This window comes from Coccinella septempunctata, chromosome 6, assembly GCF_907165205.1.
Source record: "Coccinella septempunctata chromosome 6, icCocSept1.1, whole genome shotgun sequence".
Lineage (NCBI taxonomy): Eukaryota > Metazoa > Arthropoda > Insecta > Coleoptera > Coccinellidae > Coccinella > Coccinella septempunctata.
The window spans coordinates 32,348,535-32,364,964 of record NC_058194.1 but is presented as its reverse complement, the minus strand read 5'-3'; the positions used below and the strand labels follow the sequence as shown (position 1 = coordinate 32,364,964).

The window sequence follows — 16,430 nt, the reverse complement described above, 5'->3', positions numbered from 1 at the left end:
TCTTGAGGAAAACTGGAAGGAAATTCACCCTTGCTTGTTGGAAGAATAGGAATTCGGCCCATCAAAGGGTTGACGAGGTATCTTGTCGGGAAATTTTTCGATCAGGGTGTCAGAAGCCCGAGGAAGTAGGTGGAAATTCCCCCCACCCTTCTCAAGGGAAAAGATCGATAAGGGACAAAAGCTAAAGTTCGAATATGAGAACACTGTCGTTATCGAATTAATTAGCTGGAAAATTGGCGTTTTATCACCTAAACTATCTGAACTTCGTTGAACAGGCTAAAATAATTTATTAGATTAGAAGATTCATTTTTCGAAAAATTCATAGCAGATTCCAAATGGACTTCTCGTTATAATGACATAAGTGAGGATTAGGGTCTATATGTTGAAACTGTTAACAAGCAGTAAAACAACGATATCGCCTAAATGCGATTTTAAACGCTGTTCCAGGAAGTAGACAATAGCTTTGTGATGAGGAAAGCAGGAGTTGGAAGAAGTTAGGAAAATCTACCTTCGAATTTCCACCGAATACGAGGGCTGTATGTAAATTTCACGAGAAGGCGAAATGTTGATTACTTTTCCATCAGAATTCGAATTATTTTTTACAGCTACAGTAGAAAACTGTTCTTGCTCAAATATTTCTAAATTGATAAAGGAGTAGATTCTATGTTTCTGTATTTTTGGTCATAAAATTTTACCTTCAACTCATAGATCAATATAAAATTTAGGTGGATCATAGAGTGCCTTTGACAATAGTTGCCAAATTTAAAAGCAAGGATGGGTATTGAAAATAACGAAATTTTGTTATCTTGTTGTTATACGTTCTATTGAAGCAATCAATTATATCACATCTCCCATGAAAATCACTTTTTTTTCTCTCTTCTCAAGACAACTAAAAATTTTGAAAGTCGTCAAACTTATGCTCATTTCCCTCCATCATAATTAGAACGGCAATACTTTTTTTAGTTTTATTCCGGTCGGCCGATGATATAATAGCAGAGAAACTGATCTGTTTCGTATGGAAAACTTGAGATATAATCTGTGATTATTGAAATGTTGCTTTTCAATCATGAAAATAGGTTTCGGAAACGCACCTATTCAAGAATTCGATATATCCTTCTACCTTACGGTTTGCTAAAGAGTTCTACGTATCTTGAGGTCTAAACCAATTAAGGAACGCGAGCTTATCCCCGTCACCATCAAACTTGATGTTATTGAGCAGTAATTTCATTTTTTGCACTCCACTGAATTGCCTGGTTCAATATTTGCCGAACCAATAGACTATATATCATGGGAAAAAAATCGATCCCAGCAATTTAATACAGAAAAGAATTCAGTCTACCGCTTTCCTTACGGGAACATTTGAATGTAAGCGATACTACAGTGGGGAGAAAATTTCAATGGAAAATTCGAAGAATACGTAAGAAATGGTGGATGCGCAAAACTTTCAATATGCATTCATTATCGTAAAAAGCAATCGGAACCAATTTAAAATCAGCATTCCCACTATAAGTAAGTATATGTAGTCTTTTTATGAGATAAATGAATATTTAAATATTCAATTGTATTTATCTTTGATTATTCAAACATTTTTAGTGAAATATGAAATGGTGAATGCGATGTGCGAAGTTCATAAACTTTCCATTTTTTATTGTTATTTCTTGACCATCACAACCAACTAACGATAATATGGAGGATATGACCAAGAAATATGCAATCCGAATTCATGACTACTTCTATTATAACACCTGATAAAGAACAATGGTTAAATCATTAAAATGTGAATATCGCTTACAAAGCGCAAATTTTCCAATATCACCTTTCGTATCAAATGTTTTTTCAATATATTGCACATTAGTCGTCAAAAATGACTATGAAATGAATTAAGGTGGTCTTTGTACAAACCCCGTTTATAGTGAAGAAAATTTGTTCTTATGATTGATTAGTTTTCGTATGGTTTTTTTATAACTGAGTGGTAAGATAGGGTTTTTTATTATTGAATTTATTCCAAAGAGTATCTTCAAGTCAATGAGTTTTGAAGAGAAATCTCCCACTCTTTGATTTATCTTCGGAAATTGATTATCCTTGAAAAATCTCATCGGTATTTTTCATGGCCCATCTAGCCAAATTGTTGTTAAATAATTGTAGAACTATTATTGGTCATTCCTGAGACGAATTTTGGCTGTTTAGCATTTCTGATGTAATATATAAACATTTATTTATTTATCGTTGGACAAGTGTAAACTTATTTCAAAATTCAGCTATGGATATCATCATAGCAGAAAAACATTTCTGTTGCTATCACTTCAGTATCAATTATGGGAGCCAGTGACATACATAGGAAATCAGCCAGTGCAGAAGAATCTGTGGAATTTGACGAAGCTCTAGTGTTAACAGGTAAAAATTCAATTTTTTTATTTCCACCAGCTATTTGTATAACGCTCAATGTTGAATTAATTTTTTTTCACTCCAATTCGAGCTATAAAAAAAGATAATATATCCTGATATTTTCAAATTTTGAATTTACAAATTGCATAAACGCTGACAAAAGTTGTTCGGATATTAATTGAAAATTTTTCAAAAAGATTTTCGATGCAATATTCATATGATCTTTCCTCGGACATAGAAGTTTACTCAATTATGAACAATTAATAATTGATATTCATTTTCAAGGTTTGACTGAAAAATTTTATTCTATGATTTTCGAATCATCAGTTCTCGAAAACCTTTTCGTGCACAACAAAAATGCCATTTACCCATACACTCGTTCTATTTATGGTTCAAATAATTCATTATGAATAAGAATCAACACTAATCTATGGAGGTTTCTTAACTACCCTCTCCTATTCAATGCTTATCTTATTTTTTTAACTGCTGAAAAAAAGTTATATTATGTAACGTGAAATAAATTCCGAAAAACCAATTTCTGTTGAAACATTTACATGTTTGTTTGTTGAAAGAAAATGAATCATCTTTTCAAATCGAACCATGGACCCCTATATAACTTCTTCTATTCTTATCACCAAGAGGTTATCTCTGAAATTATTTACATGTCATGACGACCTTCAAAAACTTGATTGTCAAAAGAGGAAATGCTAGTATGAATGCAAAATTTTCGGCAGTAGGCCCACTGCCCTGTTTCTTATCTACCACTCAGATAACACCATCCTGTGCTTACCTAAATCTATTCAATACAATCTTTGGAACGGAATTTTTCGAATAAGATTGATTTGTCCACAAATAAATGGAGGAATGATTTAAACTCAGGATGACTCTAATCTATATAAATGTAGAAAATATGTATGGATATCAATCTATAACTTTTGAAAGCTGTTCATCACCATATTTTTCACTTTTATCGATGATTACGAAATCCATCATAACAAATTTCTCAATATATTCGGTTATTTCATAATTTTGAAAGATTATATTCACTTAGAGGGCATCACTGAGGGGGCATCCCCTAAACCAAGCCTATTTTCAGGCATAAAAATGCCCAGATATACCAATATTCTATGGTTTGATATAAGACACGCACACTTTCAACGAAGTTTTGAAGACATAATGTCATGCGCGTCCCATTCAATGCCCTATTTTGTGAGGACTGAAAATAAGGAAATAAATAATCCAATATGAACTCTTTTTAGGCTATGGAAGGTTCCATTTCGAATCGCTGGCAGCCTGCGCTCTTGGAATTGTGATCGTGGGTTTTCAAAACGGCATAACTAGCTACATCTTTCCAGCAGCGCAATGCGAGCTGGATCTAGCATCTTCCCAGCTGGGATTCCTGAACGTAGCCTTTCTGGTAGGAGGAATGTGCAGCTGTTTTTTCTGGGGAAGCCTGGCTGACGCACTTGGGAGGAAATATGTCCTTATAACGAGTCTTTTGTTGGACTGTGTAGTGATGATAGTGTTGACAGTGTCCAATCATGTGATGTGTTTGACTATATGTCGGTTTTTGAACGGGTTCTTCGCAGGTATTTATATGGTTAAAGAATATATCTTCGCTACACGTTATTGAGTGTCGTTGCACGAGGCCTCCTACATAATAAAATGATAATAAAGTTATATATTTATGTCCGTACTCTATGTATTAACATAGAGTGTGACCATAGACTTATTACCCCGATGTAATAAGTCTATGACTGTGACTGTCACTCTTTATCTCTATGATTATACTTCTATGACTTGGTTAATGGACATAGAAATAAATGAAACGCGTAATGTCTTCACTCACTTCACGTATTTATTCACGATTTTGAATTTCTATTGATTCAGAAAGATATTTATAGTTATCAGAGACTTCAGCGCACACTAATTGAGAATCATTCGAAGCTCTGAATCCAAATAGTTGAGAAAGTAGTTGTTCTATGTAGGTATATCTTTCAGGAGCGCCTGGTAGCGTGTTACTTTCATATTTGGGCGAGTTTCAACCCCCGAAACTCCGATCTGGAATCATCTGTGGCGCAGGATTATTCTTCACGTCTTCCTGGTTACTTCTACCGATCTTGGCGTGGTTCATCTTACCCTTGAACATCCATATAACAATAGGATCGTGGTTCATTATAACCCCATGGAGATTATACCTCATTTTCGTAGCGATCCAAGAAGGTGTTTTGGGATTGTGGTTCCTCAGACTTCCAGAAAGTCCAAAATATCTGTTAGCAATAGGGAAGAAGAAGGAAGCCCTTGATATACTGAGAAAAATGTTTGTTTTGAACAAAGGAAAAAGTCCAGAAGAATATCCGGTGAAGAGTTTGTATTGTCCAAGCGCCAACAACGATGTATTGGCTGGGAAGGTTGGTTGCATAGGAAAAGCATCAAGGATACTTCGAGATATGAGTGCGCAGATGAAAAGCCTTTTCAAGACACCACTGCTTTTTATTACAATCTTATCATGTACAATAATGTTCACGAACATGTTTGGGTGAGTACACTACTACATATTTCAAGTTATTTCAATTTTATATTTGAATAGGATGTAAAAATTACCGACTCGCATCTGATAGATGTTCTATGTCTCTGATCGACCATAGAACTATACGTAATTTCCACCCCTAGTCACAAAGTAATATTAAATATCAAGAATATCCCATAATCATAGATGAATTGCATAGAGTATGTTTATTTCAGTGCTTTCGGCCTTGGACTGTGGCTACCAGAACTTTTCATCCGTTTCAAGCAATATGCAGTCCTCCATCCCAACGAAACAGTTACTTTAGACAAATTAGCATTACTATCAGTCGCTACGAACAAGACCTGCGATTCAACATTCGACTTGTCTGTGATACAAAATACCGTGGTTATGGGATTAACGTCTTTGGTAACTAGCGTTTTCTGTGGATATATATCAACCAAGGTCTCCATAAAGACCATACCATTTGTATGTATGCTTTTGGGTGGCCTGGCATCAGCATCTATATATTGGCTGAGATCCGCCACTCAAAACTTGATTGTGGCTTCCGTTTTTCAAGCAACCATGATCGTTGCTAATATGTCTCTCAGTGGCGTTGTGGTGGAATTGTTTCCTACCAGCGTTGGAGCTACCGCTATATGTCTGGCGATGTTTATGGGGAGAATGGGGGCGATGACCAGCAATATGGTTTTCGGCTTGCTAATGGACGAACATTGCGAAATTCCTATATTCGCTGTGGCTGTGAACGTTCTCTTAGGAGCTCTTCTGTGTTGGGTAATACCTGTTAATCAAAGTGAAGAAAAAATTGACAAGAATAGTTATGTAGCCGGAAAAACGGTGGAAATTTCCTTAGTAACGTTACCAAAGAACGAATGTAATCCTGGAGCATGAAGTGATTTTACGAATTTGACATTTCTGGAAGATACTCAGGCGAAATTCAAATTTTCGCGCTCTTTATGATCAAAAGTAGCACAGAATTAAACGATTTATGTCTAAATTCTTTTCGTAGTGAAAATCATTCGGGAACTTTTCAGAATATCGAGAAAGGAATACCATTAAGCTGCAAAATAATACGTAAATTTCAAAATATTTGAATTGAAATTCATGCTGTTTGTATATACTTATTTCATTCATAATAAGTTATTCTTACCGTCTGTTCCGATATTCCTGAATAGTACTGTCAGTATTTCAGAAACGATGCCTATTGGCCCAGTCGTTCGAGTTCTATTGTTATTCGATTGCGGGCCAGTACTAACAGCAATATCGGAACAGGCCCTTAGACTGAGACATTTTTTATACGTAACTAACTCATTTATGTTCATGAAATCTAATTAGGCCATATGAATAGCACTAGAGGAAACAAAAAGGAAAACAATTATATTTGTGATAATAAAATTATTGAAAATTGACGGTTTATTCTTTATTGATTCCCAATTCCCATTATTCCCAACATCTATGTTAATATCCATGTTAATCTATGGTATGAATTGTCAGAGGTTCCCAAACTTTTTCGAGCATTAGTGCTTTTTTTTAATAGGGCCTGTTCCGATATTGCTGGTTTTACTGGCCCGCAATCGAATAACAATAGAACTCGAACGACTGGGCCAATAGGCATCGTCTCTGAAATACTGACAGTACTGTTCAGGAATATCGGAACAGACGAATAATGTGATGCCCACATTTTGGGGGGCCCTGGAGTACAGAATAAAATTATTCAAAATTTAGTGGGTGACTGAATCAATAAAAAAGAAGATCGAACACTTCATTCTCTGTGGAACATCTTGTGTTGAATTTTTTTTGGTTATGATCAGGAAAGATAAACAAAATTCCTAAATTTTCTAAGTATAGATAAGTTAAATGGATAACAAATGTAAAAGAGCAAAAACAAGCGATGATAACTGTACTTCATTCGCAGAAACCCCTTGCCAACTATCTGTAAATCACTCAATTTAAATAAATATAAGCGAAAATTTTCATTGTAGACAACTTTGTTGTAGGTACATAATTCGCAGTACGTTCTGAAAATCCTGAAAGATCTGTATGAAGAAAAGCGATTGTGCGATGTTTACCTTAAGGTTGGTGATAAAGAGTATGGGGCTCACAAATTGATTCTTAGCTCGTCAAGCGATGTGTTTCAGGTTGTTGAAATCATAACATGATTACAAATTGAAGTTATCACACATTTCCTTAGGTAATGCTTATGAAATCAGATTGGAATGAAAGTCATCAAAATCAAATTAAACTGGTTGAAGTCCCTCAATGTGAAAAAGTTTTTCCCTCATTTTTACAATATTTTTATACTGGAGAATTGATGATAACACACACAAATGTACAGCCCCTTTTATCTTTAGCAGACAAATACATGGTGAAGGTAGGATAAGATTCAATTAAAGATCAGTATCATTAAATGAAGAATCAACACCAGAATTTAATTTCAATTTTTTTCAGAGTCTATCTAAACTATGTTTGCAATATATGTATGATCATGTGTCGCATGCATCATCTCACAACCAGTTGTTCTCGTGGCTACAATACTTCCAGTCTTGTGGCCACAAGGAAATGGCAAGAGTTTGCGAAGAATTTATCAAACTGAACTTTGAAGCAGTTGCTAACTCTGCTGATTTTGTCAATTTGGATCCTGAAAACATGGTTCCTATTCTGAAACAAGACGATCTTGTAGTTTATAATGAAGCAATGCTGTATAAGTGTGTGGTTAGATGGTTGAATTTGCAAAAATCTAAATTGGAAGAAAATGCAAAGTTGGGAAATGACAACACTGAAGTGGACAAAGACGAGGAACTTACCGAGTACATGAATTACCTCACAGTATTAGTAATGCAACATGTACGTTTTCCAATGATGAAACCACGAGAGATAGCAGACTTATTACGTTCGCCGTTGGTGAAGGAAAACACAGAGTTTTTCATGGAAAGAATGTCTATCAGTGTGGAACTACATTCAGGAAGCAGAGAAAACATCGAGGCTTCTTGGCTCGAAGAAAATCAGCATCTGATCCAACCCCGTTTGTACACTGCGGAAAACTATAGCGCAATCATTTGGATCGAAGATTTCACCTCCCTTCCCAAGTTCCACGTAGTTTCATGCGATTTTCAAACCGACTGTTCGGTGTTCGAGGATCGAAATTGTTCAGAAAGAAGCAGATGGGTGGCGCATTTTCACCCGAAAGGCATCTTGTTCGATCCCTGCTACCTCATCCGTTGGCAAGGTCGTTACGAAATACCGGAGAAGGTTTTGCCCACCGTTAGACTGAGTATATCGAGCAAAAGACTGTGCAAACCGGGAAAGTTCAAATTTTCGATTTTAGTTTACGGAGTTAGAGGAGATATCGAGCATGTGATGACTGTTAAGAGCGAAATTCATTACATAACCGACGTTAATAAATATATCAACATCGACAATGTCATACCTTTTCAATTTCTTAATCCCTCGGAAGGGGAGACGCAACACGATTACGACAATACCAACTTCACTGGTATGCACAGTAAGGAACTCAAGTTGCAGATTATTGTGACGAGGATTTCTTGACCGATAACTCCATGAATTTTTGGATGAAGATACATATTTAGATTTATGATATGTTGATCATATCATTATTTATATTGGAGATTATTTTATTGTTATTTGATTATATTTGTTTTTTGGTATTATCAATAGATTTTCCATATTTAAGGATTTTTTTTCACTATGGAAACCTTGTATTTGTTCATTATTTATTTAAAAAGATAACAATTTAATATAACTCATAACAAATCAATATATCAATGAGATTTCGATTTTGACTCAATTTATTGCGGTACAATACCTAATTTTTGCAAGCATAACAAGGCGGCATTCGCTTTTGCTTCTTTCTTATTTGGACTTGCAACGTTTGGTTGGAATTCCATTCCATTCAATGAAACCTGAAAAGAATGACAGTTAAAAATGATAAACGATGAAAAAGTTTTGCAAAACTCTGAAACTGGATTGAACGTTAACCCCTCACCTTGAACAAAAAGTTCTTCTTATGATCTGGTCCGCACTCGAAGCACAGCTCGTACAAGGGGGCCCCTAGCTTGTTCTTGCACGCATATTCCCCCAACAGAGAAACTGGATGCTTGCCGTTGGGGTTCTGAGGCGGTTTCGGTAATTGCTTATTCTTCTTTTTTTTCTGGGATTCCTCGGTGGCAACTAGACCTCTCTTGTCCAGTTTAACTTCCAGAAGCAACGGTTCAAGGGCTCCGGTTTTTTCCTTGCCCAAACCTTCACCCGGCTTCCACCCCATTTTTTGCAGCAAATGCATGCCCATGCCACCAGACACAGGGGCGGCACATTGGAGTTGATCCTAAGAAAATTCGTTATAGGTTAGAGAAACTTTACAGAGTCATACTTGTAGATATTATATTATACTTGTGACAATTCACTTATTTGCGGAGTGTTGAAAATATATATTTTGATGGTAGTTTCAATTCAACTGAAATCCTGCCGATTTAAAGCCAAAATTAAAAATTACACTTCAGGTTGGCAAATAAGAACTGAAATTCACCAGATTTTCCTACCTACACATTTCGTTCCATAGAAAACCCTGCATTCGAATTCTATTAATTAGTATATTTTAATTTACCCACCGTATTGTTGTTAGTTCTCACAACGTTCTGTCTGAACTTACCAAAATCAACCACATCCACAGTAAACGCCTTTCTCTTGAAACCTTGGCTCAATAAACTGTCTCTGCTCGCCTGAAACAAATTCTCAGGTGACAGGGTCGTCAGTTAAAGATCAGATGCTGCGTCTTTAACTGAAGACACCTCGAGAATACTCAAATGTCAACAGGTAACCGAGAAATATCAGTTATACGTTACAATGGGTGTCAATTCTCTAAAAAAAGTACAATAAGCAACCTTCTACCATACTAAGTATAGAATAATGAATTATTCTATGACTTAAGTATGAAATATGACATTTGAAGTACGACCTTTGTCAACAGACACAGATTCCATCTCTAAAATCCAAGAAATGGTCTGTGCCTGCCCAGATTCTTCGAATCTAACCTGAAAATTTGCTTCAATGGCATAAAGTGAAGTTATTGAAATCCATATGCTACATCATGAATAATAAATTCTTCAAATCGGAAGCTTCCAACAGATATTTGATAAAACAGCATATAGATTTTCAATTCTTTCACGATTCTCTATCATTTATTGGATGAGCAGCCACCCGATAAATGATATTATCAGCTGAAAACCTTTTGAAAATGGATGTATTACCTTTCTGGCCCAGGCTTGATAACCGGATGATAATTCTGAGTGAGACAAAAAATTTCCTCCGACAGTTCCAGTAAATTGTCCTGGCTGCTGTTTACTTTCAGCCCAAGACTGAACCTGTAAGAAAGACAAGTGATCATTTGAGCCGACTGTGCTACTATTGGATTCTAACCTCTTTGGTCGACTGATATATCTGTGAAATGGCTTGTACATCGTGGGGGTTCTCTTGGAGTTTCCGCATAGCGGTCAGCCTTTGGGAAACGATCGCTCCAATATCTATTTGCTGCTGTGTGGGCTGTAAAAGTTAGGATATATACTGGTTATATAATTTCGGAAAAAACAATTTGGTATACCCTAAAAATACGAAAACCAATAAAAAAATACCCTTCAAAATATGCCCATAGTACTATCATGCGATTTTTATATTCCGTTCCCTCGAAAAAAGATCTAGAAAGACGCGAAAACGACACCTCATTGGTAATTTCCAATCGTGAATGCCCAGTCAAATGTTACGCCCATGTCTTTTCCGTTCTCGAGCTATCTTCACGTCCATTCGATAAAACGTGAAGTTAGCCGATCCTGTAAATTCTATGGTTCCTTCTAATCACTTGTCAAATTTCAAATTTCGTTAATTTTTTTCAAATAATTTCATCTTTAGTAAAATAAGAGAACTTTGATCGGCAAAGATATTATACTTTGTACCGGCGAGTATTTCATACAAGAAATATGAACCATTTTTTTGCCTACATTTTTCCACGTCGTGATTCTTAGCATTTCCAACATCTTTCCAAAAATTATTTTAACCTTGATTTAAAGGTTACGTCATATGTCCGGTTTTGTATAAAGGAAAATATCAATAAATCTTTGGAATTAAATAAGATAAACGTTTTCATGAACTTACAACAGCTGAAGATACAGGTGCTGGGACAGGCACTGTGGACAAAAAAGGTGCACTATTAGCTGGGGGTACCAATGGTGTAATAGGAACAACTTCTTTGGTTAACACAATGGAAGGTTTAGGTGCAGGGGGGGCCACGTCCTTCTTAGGCTCCACAGGAATCCATTCATTTTCGTTTTTACGATGATGCTGTCCGCTACTAACCGGAAATTGCATTCTCAGTTCTGTAGTTCTTTCTTGAGTACTTTTTATAGGCAAGGGAACAGAATTCTGAAATGGAAAATTCGACGGTGAAAATTGTTATTGTATGTATATTCAAGATGTTACTAACTTTTATGTTCATTGTGATTGTTGTAGGCCTATCTTTAATCTGGAAAGGATGGTTGAATAGTTTATCGTTGTCGCTGTCTCCACTGCCCTTATCATTTTCCACATCGGAAAGTTCACCCAAATCTTCTTTTGTTGCTAGAGTCTTGCAGAAATCTGTCAATTCCTCTATCGTTTTACCACCAGCTCTGATAGCTGCAATAACTTTTTCTTGTGCCTGAGGGCCCAAACTTAAGGCTCCTGGTAAATTTCCAGATTTCATCATTTGTATGGCATTCTTTCTTGCTATCTCCAGCAATTTTTTCTTGTCTATATATGAGGAGTCTTTGTCTGGAGAATATCTCCTATCTCTATATTTATTTTCTCTGCTATCATCCCTCGACCTGAAAGTATTTGAAGAATATTCATCCTATTACTTCCAGCTCAATCTAACTAACAAGTATAATACTAAAAGTGAGAATAATTTTATTCTGCTATACATAAAACTCACCTCTTCCATCTATCATCTCTATTCCTATCAAAACTCCCCCTGCCATAAAAATCATCTTTATTTGTCCTGTCGTAACTCCTATCTCTATCTCGTCCTCTATAAAAATCATCATCATGAATATGACTGTATCTGCTATGCTTATTTGACTTATAATCGGCCTTGTAACGAGCATCACAATATTCTTTATCATCTTTGTGACTATCACTGGAATATTTATGTGCATTCTCCTTAATTTTATGCCTCAAATCTGTATGTTTGTGGGGGGATCGAGATCTATTTCGATCATTTCTGGAATCATCTTTATTCTTATAAAACTCGTCTACTGCATCCTTCTCCTTTGCTGACTTATGCCGGGATGAACTCCTGTGTCGATGTTTAGAATTAGAAATGTCATCTGATGATTTTTCTGCATGTTTCTCAATTTTATCTTTAGATTTCCGTTTTTTATGTTTATGTTTGCTTTTGTGTTTTTTATGTTCTGAATGATCATCATCACAAGATATTTCGCCTTCCTCATTTTCTTTCCCTTTAGCCAACTCGGCAATATGTGGTTTCACATCAATATCCTCCTCTGGTTCTTTTTCATTGATTTTATCTAAACTCAGTGACAACTCAGTACCTTCGATTTTAATCCTCTTCTCTGCAGATTCATCCTGTTTAACAAGGAGCTTGGCCAAGTCAAATTCCAACTCACTAGAGCTGCTACTGCTACTACGACTTCTACTTCGTTTTCTCTTTTTACTTTTCTTCTTGTGTTTTTTATCCTTGCTTTTGTGTTTCTTTTTCTTCTTGGGTTTCTTACTCCCGTTCGACAATTCATCTTCGATTAAAACCGGTGGGTCGGCATCGAAAGTACTGAATAATTCTGAGAGTATTTCCAATGATGATTTTGTTTCCACAATAGGTTTTTCCTCCTTTTCTCCCTCCTCTGTTTTGACATCGATTTCCATCACTAAATCAAGTATCGGTATCTTAATTTTCAATAAAATCAAACCCAGAGATATTATAATTTGATATAATTATGTATGATAATGATAATAATGTTGTTTATTTCTAACATTCTAACCTAATTCAGTGACATTCACCTACCATAGAGCCACAGAATTGAGCATAGAACACCGTATTACCTTTTTTCGAAAATTTTTGAATAAACCATGAACCGTTTCTGATAAATAAATTGAAAACTATTGGAAATATTTGTATTCAGCTAGAATTTTCTCTTTTTTGGACTAGGAAATCAAACTGATAATTTTCAATTAATGGTTGATTTCTTCCTATTAGATTTAAGAGGTGAAAATATTGAATTTGCGTTAAAATATCATCCCCAAAGGAAAATTTGTACGGCGCAAAGTTCATCTCGAATCGGAATAAAAAATTTTTACTTCTACCTTTCGCTGGCTTTTGATTATATTTTTTATCTTTGTCCTGAGATTATGACCTTGATGCATTGCCGTCAGTTAACGACTGTGATAAGTGATAGGAGTTGCCCCAATCGTTTAAAAACCGGCGTTTAAGTTATAATTCTTGAACATAAATAAAAAATAATTCAGATTGATCTGGGAGAAATGCAGAAGCCAAGAGTGTTAGTTCTTGGAGGTGAGGGTTTTTCAGAGAAAAGTTGAGTATTCCACTTTAAGTTAACAATTTCAGGATGTGGTTTTATTGGGAGGAATTTGGTATCGTATTTGGTAAAGGAAAATTTGACAAGTGCCATAAGAATTGTTGATAAGGTACCTCCTCAAGTTGCGTGGCTGAACAAAATACATCAGGATTATCTCAACAATCCCATTGTTGAATTCAGGAGCGCTAATTTAATTAATCCAGGTGAATCTCATTCATTTCACACCCATAAAAAAATTTATTCAACTCTTCATTTTAGAATCTTGTAAGAATGCTTTCGCCAGTGACGCAGCTTGGGATTTCGTTGTTAATTGTGCAGGAGAAACAAAAGGATCACAAACTGATCCAATTTACTATGAGGGAATCCTCAAGTTGAGCTTGAATTGCTCTAAAGAAGCTGCCCAAGCAAAAGTGAAACATTATGTGGAGTTATCTTGCGGCAACATGAATTCTTCGGAGAAGGTCCCTCTCAAAGAGGATGGACCAACAGAACCCTGGACAAACGTTGCGAAATTTAAAGCAATGGTAATTATGAAAATAATGCATGTTTCAAAAATGGCAAGATATTTTTTTAGGTGGAGAAGGAGTTAAGAGAGGTTCCCGATTTGAGATTCACTGTACTTAGACTTCCAATAGTCTATGGCTCTAGTGATAGGGGGTCTATAGTTCAGAGAATAATGGTGGCTGGAATTTATAGAAAATTGGGAGAGACCATGAAATTATTATGGAATTCTGGCATCAAACTGAATACTGTGCATGTTGAAGATGTTTGCAGGGCAATTTGGTTTGTACTGAATAGAGATGATACAATTGGAGAGGTGAGTTCTTTTGTTTGAGCGAAATGAGATGAAATTTCTTGGATTTTTCCAACATTGTGGAGAACCTTCGGTTTCAGATTTACAATGTGGTGGACACCGCAAATTCGACTCAGGGTTCAATTTCGGAACTTCTAGAGGAACTCTTCGACATTAAAATCGATTATTATGGAACTGTGTTAAGTGCGATGGTTGATTTAGCCAACGCTGCCGATGAGGCGAATGATAAACATCTAGATCCATGGGCCAAGGCATGCCGTCAAGATGACATTCAAAATACACCCCTTTCTCCTCACATGGACGCCGAAGTACTTCTTAACAAACACTTAAACCTAGATGGGGCTAAACTGAAGAATTTAGGATTTGAATTGAAATTTCCTAATCCTTCGGCTCAATTATTCAAAAATATTATAGATGAGTATGTTGAAATGAAGGTTTATCCTGTGTCCTTGGCTCCTTAATGTATCGATGAGTCTTGAGAAAGTAAAGCCAAAATAGAGTTTCGAGGTGCTTGAGAAAAGGAATCGTAGGGCCTAAATGTATCAATGTGACAAATTTTCAAGATATGAAGCTTGATGTGAAATTTCATAAATCCTTAGTTTAGACGTGCCATAAATATGTGTAGCTGGAAATTTCTGAAAAAATGTGCAATATTTTAACCTACACATTGGTACATCCCCCAGAAATTCAGTCCAACATATTGTACTTAAAATGATAAATATTTTTCGGATGTTCTTATTCATGCAACAAAAGGAATTGGTCTCTTTGTCACATTCTAAAGTGCCTTTATCTTTACAGATATTTTTGTATCTCTTCAATTTTTTTCACATCCTGTGATATGGATTTGTGTAATTTTTTTTATTGGGTATGAAGCAACTTATGTCGATAAAATGAGTCCACTTTTCTATTATTTTATTCCTAATTATTTCCAATTATGATTCTCAAAATTCTGTCAACCATGAATCTCAATGTTCCTATGATGATGGCTAATTGTTATTCAACATTTCCAAGCACATCATGATCTCTGTTCTAATTTTATCTTATAAAGTATGTACTTATTACTGGCTTCTGCAATTCTTATGCTTGAGAGTGAGGTTAGGGTGATATTATGGAGCATTCCAGAGGGCAATGTCAAAATCCTTGGTTACCGTAGGGCAGGTGCACGTTAAAGTTTGCCCGCCCTACAGCAATCAGCAGCAAAGTACTATTTTGACGATTCGTTAAAATGCCCTATCTTTTATTATGATCACTCTCTTATATATATATATTTTGCATTTTAAAATTGCTCAATTATTTAGGTGATTTTGTGGAATATTTACCCAATGTTCAATTGTTAATAAAGAATATGCTTATAAAATGTTTTATTCTGCATAACTTCACAACGTCAGGGAGGTTACTAGTGATTTGACGGAATTGGACATTTTTATATACTTAAAAGTATCCACATAAATATTGATTAGTTGAGTGGGTAAGTCAGTATAGATGAATCGCAAAAACAACAGTAACGCACATAATAGTATCATTTACAAATTTGTCACTCGTATATCCATCTGTTTCATCATCCCACATTGACTTAATAACAGATTTTGCTCCAGCTCCTTTTAATTCCATTAGAAAAACTTGAGCAATATGTTTGTAGCGTCTTATTTGTAATTCGCGACATCTCTTACTCACTTCATTTACAATTTTGGTAGTCCATTCCTTAGCTTCATCATCCATATATGTTTTGCCTGTTAATACCTCATCTTGTACTGCCCTTATTATTTCTTTCACTTTATCATAGCATGGTGGTTCGAAAAACTTTGTTGTCGGTAACAAGTTTGCGTCTGGTCCAGTTACATTCTGTTTTAAGGGATCTCCATCATTTTCTGATATCGTCTCTAATACTTCCTTATCTCCCATAATTCCCGAATAGAATTTGGTCAGTTGGAGTATTCACCAACTACGTTTTCTAATTCGGCTCAACACAACATTATCATAGTAGGGACCACGGATACTCAAACACCGTATCCTTGATTAGGGACATCAATTAATCGGCTGATTTAAATATCACAGCATAAACAATCATGAATGTTAGGTTAGGTAAACTGTCAAATTTAAATTCTAG

At 35.6% G+C, this 16,430-nt stretch overlaps 5 protein-coding genes across 8 annotated transcripts; 3 read left to right on the top strand and 2 right to left on the bottom strand.

Moving 5' to 3' along the window:
• Positions 1 to 1,847: 1,847 nt before the first annotated feature.
• LOC123315324 (organic cation/carnitine transporter 7-like) lies at positions 1,848 to 6,055 on the top strand. Of its 2 annotated transcripts, XM_044900980.1 has the most exons (5): positions 1,848 to 1,972; positions 2,259 to 2,394; positions 3,645 to 3,974; positions 4,387 to 4,924; positions 5,131 to 6,055. In XM_044900980.1, exons 2-5 carry the CDS (start codon positions 2,316 to 2,318, stop codon positions 5,801 to 5,803), a joined length of 1,620 nt encoding a protein of 539 aa, XP_044756915.1. In that variant the 5' UTR covers positions 1,848 to 1,972; positions 2,259 to 2,315; the 3' UTR covers positions 5,804 to 6,055. The 2 variants fall into 2 exon arrangements, with proteins under 2 accessions (XP_044756915.1, XP_044756914.1); XM_044900979.1 differs by lacking the exon at positions 1,848 to 1,972 and having other exon boundaries at positions 2,186 to 2,394.
• A 632-nt stretch (positions 6,056 to 6,687) lies between these two features.
• Positions 6,688 to 8,602, top strand: LOC123314944 (BTB/POZ domain-containing protein 17). 2 transcript variants are annotated; one of them, XM_044900419.1, is made up of 4 exons: positions 6,688 to 6,847; positions 6,910 to 7,050; positions 7,104 to 7,283; positions 7,361 to 8,602. In XM_044900419.1, the coding sequence occupies exons 1-4, from the start codon at positions 6,770 to 6,772 to the stop codon at positions 8,456 to 8,458; spliced, it is 1,497 nt and encodes a 498-aa protein (XP_044756354.1). In that variant the 5' UTR covers positions 6,688 to 6,769; the 3' UTR covers positions 8,459 to 8,602. The 2 variants fall into 2 exon arrangements, with proteins under 2 accessions (XP_044756354.1, XP_044756355.1); XM_044900420.1 differs by lacking the exon at positions 6,688 to 6,847 and having other exon boundaries at positions 6,910 to 6,987; positions 7,051 to 7,283.
• Positions 8,603 to 8,629: 27 nt separating this feature from the next.
• LOC123314943 (protein Son) lies at positions 8,630 to 12,977 on the bottom strand. 2 transcript variants are annotated; one of them, XM_044900417.1, is made up of 7 exons: positions 11,889 to 12,977; positions 11,403 to 11,781; positions 11,075 to 11,341; positions 10,346 to 10,468; positions 10,177 to 10,290; positions 8,916 to 9,254; positions 8,630 to 8,832 (listed from the first exon to the last, which is right to left on the bottom strand). In XM_044900417.1, the coding sequence occupies exons 1-7, from the start codon at positions 12,836 to 12,838 to the stop codon at positions 8,719 to 8,721; spliced, it is 2,286 nt and encodes a 761-aa protein (XP_044756352.1). In that variant the 5' UTR covers positions 12,839 to 12,977; the 3' UTR covers positions 8,630 to 8,718. The 2 variants fall into 2 exon arrangements, with proteins under 2 accessions (XP_044756352.1, XP_044756353.1); XM_044900418.1 differs by lacking the exon at positions 8,630 to 8,832 and adding an exon at positions 9,579 to 9,648 and having other exon boundaries at positions 9,040 to 9,254.
• A 343-nt stretch (positions 12,978 to 13,320) lies between these two features.
• LOC123314945 lies at positions 13,321 to 15,680 on the top strand. Its single transcript, XM_044900422.1, has 5 exons — positions 13,321 to 13,484; positions 13,539 to 13,712; positions 13,768 to 14,033; positions 14,084 to 14,326; positions 14,404 to 15,680. The coding sequence occupies exons 1-5, from the start codon at positions 13,454 to 13,456 to the stop codon at positions 14,782 to 14,784; spliced, it is 1,095 nt and encodes a 364-aa protein (XP_044756357.1). The 5' UTR covers positions 13,321 to 13,453; the 3' UTR covers positions 14,785 to 15,680.
• On the bottom strand, positions 15,670 to 16,386 carry LOC123314948 (dynein light chain Tctex-type protein 2B-like). The gene has a single exon (XM_044900425.1). It carries the CDS (start codon positions 16,223 to 16,225, stop codon positions 15,797 to 15,799), a length of 429 nt encoding a protein of 142 aa, XP_044756360.1. The 5' UTR covers positions 16,226 to 16,386; the 3' UTR covers positions 15,670 to 15,796.
• Between the last annotated feature and the right edge of the window lie 44 nt (positions 16,387 to 16,430).